The sequence below is a fragment of the Ruditapes philippinarum genome, unplaced genomic scaffold (genome assembly GCF_026571515.1).
Source record: "Ruditapes philippinarum isolate M1 unplaced genomic scaffold, ASM2657151v2 ctg1759_1_1_1_1, whole genome shotgun sequence".
Taxonomy (NCBI): domain Eukaryota; kingdom Metazoa; phylum Mollusca; class Bivalvia; order Venerida; family Veneridae; genus Ruditapes; species Ruditapes philippinarum.
The window spans coordinates 335,752-347,072 of record NW_026856458.1 but is presented as its reverse complement, the minus strand read 5'-3'; the positions used below and the strand labels follow the sequence as shown (position 1 = coordinate 347,072).

The following is an 11,321-nucleotide window of genomic DNA, read 5'->3' as shown; positions in this document are numbered from 1 at the left end:
GGCCAATTAACTATTTTGAAGCATAATCACAAAAATAAAATTACAGTACACTTAAAACTTTTCTAATACACTAAAGGTAGAATTTCATTGTACATCCTAGTCACAGACAAAACCAACGTGATGCTTTGCAACCAGCATGGATCCGGACCAGCCTGCGCATCTGCACGATATAGTATCTCGTGCGCACGAGATAAGTAAAAACACACACATGTCACCTTTGTGCCACCGTAAATAATAGACTTTTATGAAAGACAAAAATATGTTATGTTCACATGTCTACTTTAAACGTGAAAGGTTATTTTACAAAACACTCCTTGATATGTTGTTGTTACCAACTCGATGTCTACATTGTCCCGTTATAGTTTCGATATTATTTCATGTTTTTACTATCGTACTTTTTAACTTTCACGGTTTCATTATCCCGAAATTATTACGAGTTTTCTCTAACGCTGTTTCATTATTTCAACTTTTCTCTATCACACTTAAGAATTGTCATCATCGTACCTTTGACTTTACACCATCGTGGTTTCGTTATATCGACTTTTCACCATCGTTATTTTATGTTTTCTTTTTATTGAGTTATGTGTATGTCGTGATTGCCCTAACAGGTCACCGTATAAACCAAGAGACAGCACCATAGCTACGTGAAATTAGCATGCAAGGTTGGTAAAAATTGATTAATTTTAAGTCCTTTCCTTGCCACAAAAATTAGAACTAGTTATAAGTTAAGAATTGCTTTGCATTTTTAGTGAAATTTTTTGTAGTGTGTCATGAATAACTAAGTAACCTTTTCTAACCCTTAAGGTGACATTATAATCATTTTTGATGAATATAATAGAATAGAATAGCGTTTATTTCCAATCATGGACCTTCTCAGGCATATGATTACATAGAATATATACCAGTACTTACATTAAATGTAAATGTACATAAACAAAACAATTAGATAACATGAGCTAATTTTGATTTGATAACACAATTAAAAATGGACTAGTAACTATATCACCGTAGGGAACGCTTTACAGTATCGCGTTTTCCGGATACAGTATAGAATTTTCAAGATGGAGGATTTTTTATGGGAAGAGAGGTAGGTGATTTTTATTCAGGTCCATACTACAAGTAGTTTAGTTTCTAAAAGCTATTTTTTGTGCTTTGCTTGCAAGGAACAGAATCCGGTATCTAGTCATATATACTTGGCAGATCATTTATGAATATTTTAAACATATTTGGGCTTAAATTATCACCCCGTTAGACACTAACATCTTGTTGAAAGGTGTTTGTTAAACAACTATCATGAAATTTACCAATTTACCTATTTTTTATTCTTGTAAACATGAGTTACTTTCTATTTTAACACTAAGGTAAGAATTGCCATACATGCTATTCAAATTATTAAAAAATCTACCAGTTACACCAATGCTATGAAGTTTTACAAAAAGAGCAGAGTGTAAAACCGTATCAAATGCTTTTGAAAAATCAACAAAACATGCATATAGCACATGCTTATTAGCCTTTGACTTTTCTATAAGTGTTCTCAGAACAAACATGTGATCACACGTGCGGGATTATGGCTGAAATATGATAAACAAGATCAACAAGGAAAGGCGGCGTTCAATGAACGTAAATAAAGCCTGTTTGCACTGGGTTTATAACATTATTTCTATCAATAAATGACTGTGACCTTTTGGTTAGTAAACAGTAAAAAAGTTTGGCAACACATGGAATAATGGTTATACCCCTATAATTAGAGGGATCATCAGGTTTACCCTTCTTAAAAAGTGTGTTTATACAGCCAATTTACCAATCTGAAGGATAGATACCATTTGTTAGAATCATATCAAACAACTTTGTTAAAACACGGAAGAATAAATGAAATGCTGTATTTAATCATTTCGTTTTTTATGCCGTCAACCCCAGCAGATTTGTGGTTTTTCAATTCTTCAACAGCAGCCAGATTTTCCTTTTCAGATATTTCTGAGTCTAAAACGGTGTTACAAGAAAAATTTAGTTTATTTAAAATATCATTTTGATAATTATTCTGTCTCTCAACTGGGTTGAAGATTGACTACTTTTAAGGTGAATGACCAATAATTGAAAATAGTACATGTTTAGGAATAAAGCAGACAACGATCAGGTCTGTGAACTTTTAGCCAAACAAGGTGTAAGTAAGAATTCAACAAACAGGAAAAAGACCAGCCAAATGAATAATATATTTTGTGTAAGTTAATGCACTCTATGCCCTTGTCAGATGAGAATTAACAGAACAAAAGTTATACGGTGACAGTAAGATATTTTAGCTTTTTATTCAATAAATCTTGTGAAAACTTTAAATTAAATTCTATTTAAGCCAAATTGAACACTTGAATGGAGCCTTCTATTTAAGCCAAATTGAACACTTGAATGGAGCCTCTTCTTGCCTAAAAATCTGACGAAATTGTCCTTCGACAGCAAGGCAAACAGAACAAAAAAAGTTGAAAATCGTAGACTCAGCTTGATGATTGTCAATTTAATATCATATACACTTAAGCGCCCGTGGCCGAGCTGTTAAGTTCTTTGATTTCAAACCCATTGCCTCTCACGGTTTGAACCTTGCTATTGACTAGGGACTTCGTTATGTAAGGAAATCTATCCAGCTAGCTTACATAACATGTGTTTCCATGTGCTTGTTCGTACCTTGCATAGAGTGCGGCACAAGGCTATCCTCCAGTCGGTAAAGCATGAAAGTGTTGGTGCAAAGAAATAACTATATATCAATATGTATCGTTTTAAGAGTCTTAAAAGGTCCTCAAGGATATTTATATAATACTTACAACCAGATTATTATATTTATGATGCTAAATTACAAAAGATTGTAAACATATTTCTGGTGGCCTGCAACCACAAGGGGCATTTCCAACTTTTGTTGTTGGACTGGTTTTAAATTTTATTTTATAATTTGTTACTATAAAAGTGCACAACAGATTTGTTGATTTCATCGTTATTCTTATATAAGCACGATGTTTTCTGAAATATTAGTCATAACGTTATGTGACTACTGTATTACAAATTAAATAAACATAAATTCATTTTACTGCTATAAAGTAATTTAAAGGTACATTATGTCCTAGAAACGAATTTCTTTTTAAAAATTGTAAACATGAGTAACATATCGTTTAAATAACCGTTTTAGAGCATGTTATCTAATGAAGAAAAAAAGAAAGAAAAAGGAAGCGCTGCATGCAGGGGCGTACCTGGAGGTATTTGAAGAATACGCCCATAAAAGTTGGGGGCCAGGGGGCCGCTAGGGCCCCCGTTGGGTCCAGGGCAAAGCCCTGGCCAGGGGTTCAGGGGGCCGGAGGCCCCCGAAAAAATTTGATTAAGCATCATTTTAAAAGGCTGAAATGCCATAAAATAGCTTCTCAAATGTCTTTCCCTGACTAAAACTTAACCAATATAATAAAAAAGTATTAAACGTATTACAACAAAATTACAACAAACGATTTAGATTTTATTTTTCCTTCTTCATTACTATTTACTATATATTTATTCATTCATTCTTTTTATAATAATTTTTTTGTTTTTATTTATTTATTTATTCATTTACATCTCTGTTATAATCTACACTTTTAAATATCAAAGCCAGTCTTCTTTCTTTTTTAGCCGCAAAAATATCGACAATACGTTCAGCATCAAGCTTTCTTTTCCTGGTAAATGTTCAGAAGTCCCAAGCCGGACAGCCTCTCAGTCGTCATGGTTGACCTGAGGCATGATTTAACTCTACGCATTGTAGAGAACGATCTTTCTGCAGTAGCGGTAGAGACCGGCACTACCATAAGAAGTGCCAAGCATTTCCTGATATTTGGATACAATGCTTCACTTGTAACTTTTTAATGAATCCGTTTAAGTTTTCTGGAGTCGTTTCTCGTTGGGCAGCTAGTGTTGGATCAGTCCACCACGTCCTCCACAAGACACATTCACGGAGGAATGTATCTTCGTCAACATCCAAGCATGTCTGTAGACCCCTCTATATAGTTCTCGGCACTGTGATACAGGAAGACCACACCTATAAAATAATCGATAATTTCAATATTCCAATTTAAGCAAAGAATCAATTCTTTAAATGAAATAATGTTAAAAGAAGATTTCCTCGTTATATATGTAGTAGTAATGGATTCAATGAGCATTTTCATATCTGCAGTACATGTCTTAGTAATCAAGAATAAAGTTGATTTAAACATGTTTACAAATTATCATGAAAGCTACAATATAATGTGATAAAGTATTTGTCAAAATATATGTCGACATACAATTTCTCTCAGCATCACTCAGTACTGTTCACACAACGAAACATATAAAATGCCCAATTTCATACAATATTTTCTATTAAAATGCTAACTGGAGAGATACTGGGTTTTATTGGTGAATTAAAATCCACATCACCAACAGTATATCATTTACACTGTGACCGAACTTGTTTTGGTGTACGCTTCAATTTTCATGATTCCAAAAATTTTGTAAATTAACTTGTTAATGGTACGGAAGCTTATCAGGGCCTACAGTTGATAAGATGTTTTACGCTAAGTTAACTTTTTTTTATTCGCATTGATAAGATGTTTTCGAATGTCTCAATAAAATTTACTGACAAAGATGAGAAGATTTAAGGCATTGCAAGTGAACTTTTCTCGATATGCTCTCCGGCAAAAATCCTGTCGAAACTTCGTGATTTCACGACTTTGCTGAAATATTTAGTAAGACGAAATGACGTTTACTCGCATTGACAAATAGCTCAGGTAATTCAACAAAAGTTTTTTGGGAATGATTAAAAACTTATACGTATTACGTATTTATCATATAACGTCTTCACTTCATGGAATGTTTTTGGTCAAAACAAGAAGGACGTGAAACTTGTACTTACGTGGGGGCCCTGATAAGCTTCGGTACTCGATTCAAATGTCATTATTTCTCTAAAAAAGTTAAACGTTTCACCGCAATGTTAACTATAAGCTTTAAATACGTTTGTTTGAATAGCGTTTTTCGCACAGACGTTGAATGTCTGACGAGCGTCGTTCAAATCAGTAATTGAAAATTGCGTTTTTTCTACATTTTAAGGCATCTTGAAAAGAAAATGTGTTAGTTTCTAATGAATATGCTATTTATCACACATAGAAGTGAAAAAATATTCACATTTTCACACGTGCTATATTGCAATTTTCTGACTTCTCAGTGTAATAGCATATTTACTCAAAATTAACAAAAAATCGTCTATACATCAATGTTTATTGATCTATTATAAATATGAAAAAATGTCAATATAAAAGCATTTACTGACCTGACTTGGGATTAGCATTTGTGCGTTGTATCTAGGATTTGCTTGTAAAAGGCGATTCTCCAGCTTAACAGATGGTCAAGAAAAGGGTAATACATATTAATTTTCCAGAATTGCGATGATGTATCACTTGGGCCATTTGGGCGATTTCTCTGACGTCCGACGTTTCTTGGAATGCAGGGATCGACTCCTACATTCGAAGCAAGATCCACAGCTTTCTGGTACAAAGAATCCCAAACAGCAGTGTCGCCCCTTTCATTCTGTAAGATAATTCGAAAATATCAAAGCGTCACAGTTATGTCTATAAGAAAGATATCTAGAGCGTTTATAAAATATTGATCGTTCTGTTGAGGCTCAGTGCAAACTACCTAACCTGAAATATTCTCCATACAAGTGACAAGTCTTTGCTGTACCTAATTACGGTTTTAACACCGTTAAAGTAAATTACGTTTGATTCATATTTATTTCATGCTGTCCAGAGGTTTACTGTAATATATCAGATGATTATGAGAACATAAACCACAAATATAATTTTCACTGTAGCCGGACAAGACATGAATGCAGATGAAAAGAATATCATGAGTAAATGGAATAACTGGCAAAAAAATGCCGTCATACATATACATTTTGCCTAAATAAAGGAAAAGAAAGTTGATGTCATCATACATCATGTTAAAAATTTAATAAACTTAGAGAAATTTAACAGAGCTATATTACAAAAGCATGATTATTTGTTTTAATTATAAGATTGAAATATATTTCATTCGGGAACACCAGCGTATTCTATTTTCACTCGTGGCTACGCGACTCATGAAAATATTGCATCTGGTGTTCACTTAGGTTTGTGCAAAACAAACATATACCGGTATATCCTTTATGTAATACAAAGTGGGACATAAAAAATCAATCCTCATGACTATATCTACACCTTCACATGTAAATGAGTCTATTTTATCATAAGAAATATAATCCGTTCTGATAAAAACATTTGACTTCATAAGTTCTTGCTGTATTTGTGAACATAGGTGTACATGTGAGCTATGTAGATCTCATACAGTATAAAGAAAGAAAACATTTCTATTTATAGATCGTATCACTTAAATTTCTTGTATCATTAAGAATATTAATAAAATGACCAACTTGCCTTCAATGTAGCAATCACCACTCTAGTTTCTGTGGCAGCTCTTAAGAGGTCACAGGCTTTCTGCTGTAGCATGGTTGATAGTCCAACAAGTGCAGCAAGAACATGCTCCGCTGCTACAAGGGTGATAATAAAATCAAACTTTAGCACGGATAGACTATATGCAGCTGCCTTCGTGTCGCCATTCGTACCCATGTCCTCCAGTGATGTTACTACAGTTCTTAAACAAAATTGAATTTGAATCAAACATATATAAATATATATAAAATAATTAAATGCGTAAATATTTCATCATTTAATACACACATGTTTTATTTCAATAGATATGTGTTTAATGTAAGACATTTGTCATTAAAGCATCTCGGCAAAGAATTCATAATTTATGCTTATATTGAATGTATCAAACACAGTGATACCTGTATGAGCATAAAAACGTGTGAAGAGCATCGGCCCTAGCTGCCCAACGTGTCTCACATAACGACTGAAGCTTCTGTCGCTCTTCCATTTCTTCACGGCTGGTGGGGTCACATCCGAGAGTTTCTTGAAAATTTAGCAAACGTTTTGCGGACATGTTAAAAGCAAACGCTACTGTCTGCACCGTGGCCATCATATTTCTAACATACGTGCAGTTGGATGCGTGGACAATTGCTAAGTTCAAGCAATGGGCCTTGCAATGGGTATAAACTGCCTCAGGATATTGTTGGCGGATCCTGGCTTGGACACCTCTATATAACCCGGACATATTTGAGGCCCCGTCGTATCCCTGACCCCTTATATAGTCCATCTGTACTCCTGTATGAATAAAGAAGTAATCATATCATTACAATTATAATAACCTTAATTATTATTATCAACATTATCATCCTTATTTCAGCCTTAATATTCATCACCATCATTATCATCATCATTATCATTATTATTATTATTATTATTATTATTATTATTATTATTATTATTATTATTATTATTATTATTCATTTAAACAGCATTTTTAAAGAGATTTTCTATAAACTGTTAAAAACTGTTCTTTTAATATCTTTGTTTTATATTGCATACAATAATATACTATAAAATGTAAAAAAAATGTTCAAAAGAGATTTGTTAAATCAGGTTGAGTGAAAGGACCCCCCCCTCCCCCCCCCCCCCGAAAAAAATATCTGCATTGTAAAGATGCCAAACTTTTATTAATTTGTAAATCAAAGTAGGCACGGAAATTAATATTTTCAGTTTTAAATTGTGTTTAAATATGGATCTCAGAAAGTTATTTTAGATACTAAACTGTCGTAAATAAAGATATAATGTTATTTATGCAGTTTATTGTGTCAAATTTCTCAATCATTACCTAAACATCTGAGGTTTTCAAGAAAGGCGTTAGCCAATGCCTCCCCCGTGGTACTCTTGCACTCGGAGAAACCAAGGAATTCTTCCCTGATCTCGCTGTCCTTCAGATATCGCACACAAAGAGCCATTTGCTCCATTGTAGCGCAGTCTGTTGCCTCGTCTGCTATCAGGCTGAACATTTGAGACTGATTACATTCGGTGACGATTTCATCAGAAATAAGTTTGCCACATATGGCAATTATCTCGTTCTGAATCTTTGGAGAAGTGTAGCGCGTCCTTGGGTCTCCATTTTCCAGATGGTCTTTCAGAACTGGATTATTTTTAGCCTGAAATTCTAGTAGTGCTTGAAAGTTCCCCTTTCTGTCAGAATCAGCATCTTCGCGGTGACCACGGATTGGAATATTTTGCTTTCCACAAAGCATAAGGGTATCGACAATCAATGCCATAATTTTTCGGTTTTTCTCAACCAAAGCATTATATGCTGAGGATATACTGCACTCAATATCCTTTTGTTGTCGATTCTGTATCGCTACAAAGTTTTCTGCAGCAATTGAACTAGAGATATGAATATCAGATTTCCCGTGCTTATCTAAAATCTTTTTTATGTTACTCCAGTCTGTAACTACAGTTGTTGTCAGTGCCTTGCTGCGGGGATCAGAGCCAGAAAATAGAAAACACGGGGCACAAAAGACCCCATCCAGCTTTACAGAATACCTCAGCCAGCTATAAAACGTAAACCAAGCCGGTTGTGGCGTCCTAAATCTTCCACTAGCATACCTGAATGTTAAAAAATTATTGAGTGTAAAATTTTTTACCGAATTATAAAACTATAAAAAAAGACAAGAATGTCATTGAAAATTAAAATTATCATATTTAGATCTAGATTCTACTTATGCAAAATATTAAAAAAAAATATATAATAAAGAAAAAAAATCACGCTGAAAGGTTTTGAACCGACAGCTGAATTCTACGAAACCACCGAGAGACATCCGCTCTATCCACTGAGCTATATAGCCAATATAAAATAATGAGTTGATATTAAGTATATAATATTATAAAGTCGTCAGATGACTAAACTATTCGGCCTAAGCTATTAATTTAATTGTTCTCCATACAAGTTAGGCCACGCTAATCATTTAAATCTCAAATGAATATTTTTACGCGATAATTTGAATAAAGCTACTTTTTGATTATTTATATAGATTCTAATTATAGGTAGAATGAGAAGCTAGAATCTACCTTGATGGGAATTTAAAGGCCTGCACATCATTCCATGGTTGAGTCAAAAGAACGAGCTTCTTGTTAACTTCTTTGAAGCTTTCTCCATCTCCAAAAGGATCAGGATAGGGCGGAATGAAATCTCCATCTTTAAAAGACATTTTAAAATTCCCGCCTTGAAAACTTGTAGCGCTAAACATTCATTCGGATCCCGAATAGAAACAACGATAAAAACCATCTTCGCTAGAGTTGCTTCCCGTTGACAAAGTAGAACTGCCGAGTACCGTATTTACGGTATTAGGCTACTTGAAATCTATACGTTTATTTCCATGTCTTTGTACATTACTTCACAGGATCGATCTAGTCAGTTTTGAGCTAAAATTTCAAGGGACCTACACTATGCCCCTTGATTTTTATTCCATTTTTGGAATTTCTAACTTTATCAATTTTTTGAATTTTGCTTGAATTTATACGCCCTGGCGTATTGGCGTATCGGTAGGTACGCCCCTGGCATGTGAAATCATTTGTTCCCTAAGAGCAGCAAAAATGCAATGATTTTCATACAAAATACTATGCTGGTAATTGCATTAATATAAAAAATAAACAAAAAAAAGAAGCATATAATTGTCCATTGAGTAACCTTTTCTTAAAAATATTAATACAGCATAAAAAAATAAATAGATAAAATAAATAGATAAAATAAATAAATAGATAAATAAATAAATAAATAAATAAATGAATATTAAATGAATAAATAAATAAATAAATAAATTAAAATAAATAAATAAATAAATAAATAAATAAAAATAAATAAATAAATAAATAAATGAATGAATAAATAAATAGATAAATAAATCAAAATAAATAGATAAATAAATAAAAAGCTTTAAGGTAATGACATGAAAGGGACTCCAATGAGATTTTGAGATCACGAGATAAATTTGCAATTTGATGTTGATCAAGACCAATTACCCTTGTGCAAACTCTCAGATCAATCGCTCACTCTTTTGCAACGCTTTTCATTCAAATCATTCTAGGAAAAGCACAACAATACGAATTTCAACTTATTTCTAAGTTACATTTCTTAACTATCTTTTGCATATCTGTCTGTTTGTTTAAAATGCCCCAGCTTATTTATGTAAAAAATTCAAACTTTATATTTTTAGGTTTTTAGACATCAGTGAAGTCCCGATAACTATTTGATAGTTAATTAAATATTGTCGCGGGTACCTGACCATACTTTGTTATAGTGATACATATATCTTTATAAAACAGGCAAGAAAACAGAAAGGAAATCATGCATTTAAAGATAAAATCACGCGAACAAGCGCCGATGTTGCACGTTTTAGTTAAAAGCTGACACGTGACGGCAAGTTAATGGGTTACTGCAATAATGGCCCCGGTAACAGACCCCCACCCTCTCAAAAAAGATAAAGGAAAAACAAAAGAATTGCGGATTGACCAAATCAGACGTATTTTGTTTACTTATTTCCGTGCTTTAACATATAAAGAAACCCTCGGAATTATTAAATCAATTATTAAAGTGCTCCCTCGTGCTTCTGCAAATGTTACCGGACGCAAAAGAAAACGTAAACCCTTTTTAGATTATCCTAATTAACAACGGCTGTAGATGGAATAAAGTGATAATACACATATTTAGTGTTTGAACTTATTTTTGTCATATAAAATTGTATTATTTCAAATGAATCATAACACATTTACTTTGCTAAATCGAACTTTATTAATCAGTCTAGTAAATCCATAGTTTATAAAAATAATTTGTTCACACTAAATTTGTTTGTGTTTATAAGTAAGCATTTATTAAATTAAATTGGTCGCTCTTGACCGATTCAATTTAAAAAAAGCTTACTAATAAACACTGACATATAGGCCTACATAATTTCGGCACTTGATTTTTTTTCAGTGCTATGTGACATTTAAGTAATGTATACTTGAAAGCGCTGCTTATAGTAGATAAGTAGATAATAATTGTACAACTTGTTTACATGATACATATCTGATTATGTAAAGATTCTCTGTCGGGGACCGTATGTAGATTCAAAACATCGAAGGTTTGTTATGTTCCGCTCTTTAATAGTCAAAATTGGTACCACTTTCCCCCTTTTTTGGATTATATAAATGACAACCATAGAGATATAAATATATGACTTTATTTACAAACCAAAAAGGATAGGCCACCAATCCTACTGTCTGTTATGTATGCTGCTGCTGACAACTTCGCAGGAGGTTTCTTTTACGGAAAAAATATTTCCCATTTAACGATCTCCTACCTCTCGGAGGAAGAACAACATACTT

General features: G+C 33.1%; 1 protein-coding gene across 1 annotated transcript; it reads right to left on the bottom strand.

Annotated features, from left to right (window-relative positions):
- Positions 1-6,629: 6,629 nt before the first annotated feature.
- LOC132746606 (zinc finger MYM-type protein 1-like) lies at positions 6,630-8,846 on the bottom strand. The gene is made up of 2 exons (XM_060735811.1): positions 7,789-8,846; positions 6,630-7,238 (listed from the first exon to the last, which is right to left on the bottom strand). Exons 1-2 carry the CDS (start codon positions 8,231-8,233, stop codon positions 6,847-6,849), a joined length of 837 nt encoding a protein of 278 aa, XP_060591794.1. The 5' UTR covers positions 8,234-8,846; the 3' UTR covers positions 6,630-6,846.
- Between the last annotated feature and the right edge of the window lie 2,475 nt (positions 8,847-11,321).

What these genes read in the sequence shown, in the direction of transcription:
- LOC132746606 (XM_060735811.1), bottom strand. Translation starts at nt 8,233, where the DNA reads ATGGCATTGATTGTCGATACCCTTATGCTTTGTGGAAAGCAAAATATT. An exon ending in TGAAAACCTCAGATGTTTAG is followed by an intron (nt 7,239 to 7,788) that starts GTAATGATTGAG and finishes TTATTCATACAG; the next exon opens with GAGTACAGATGGACTATATA.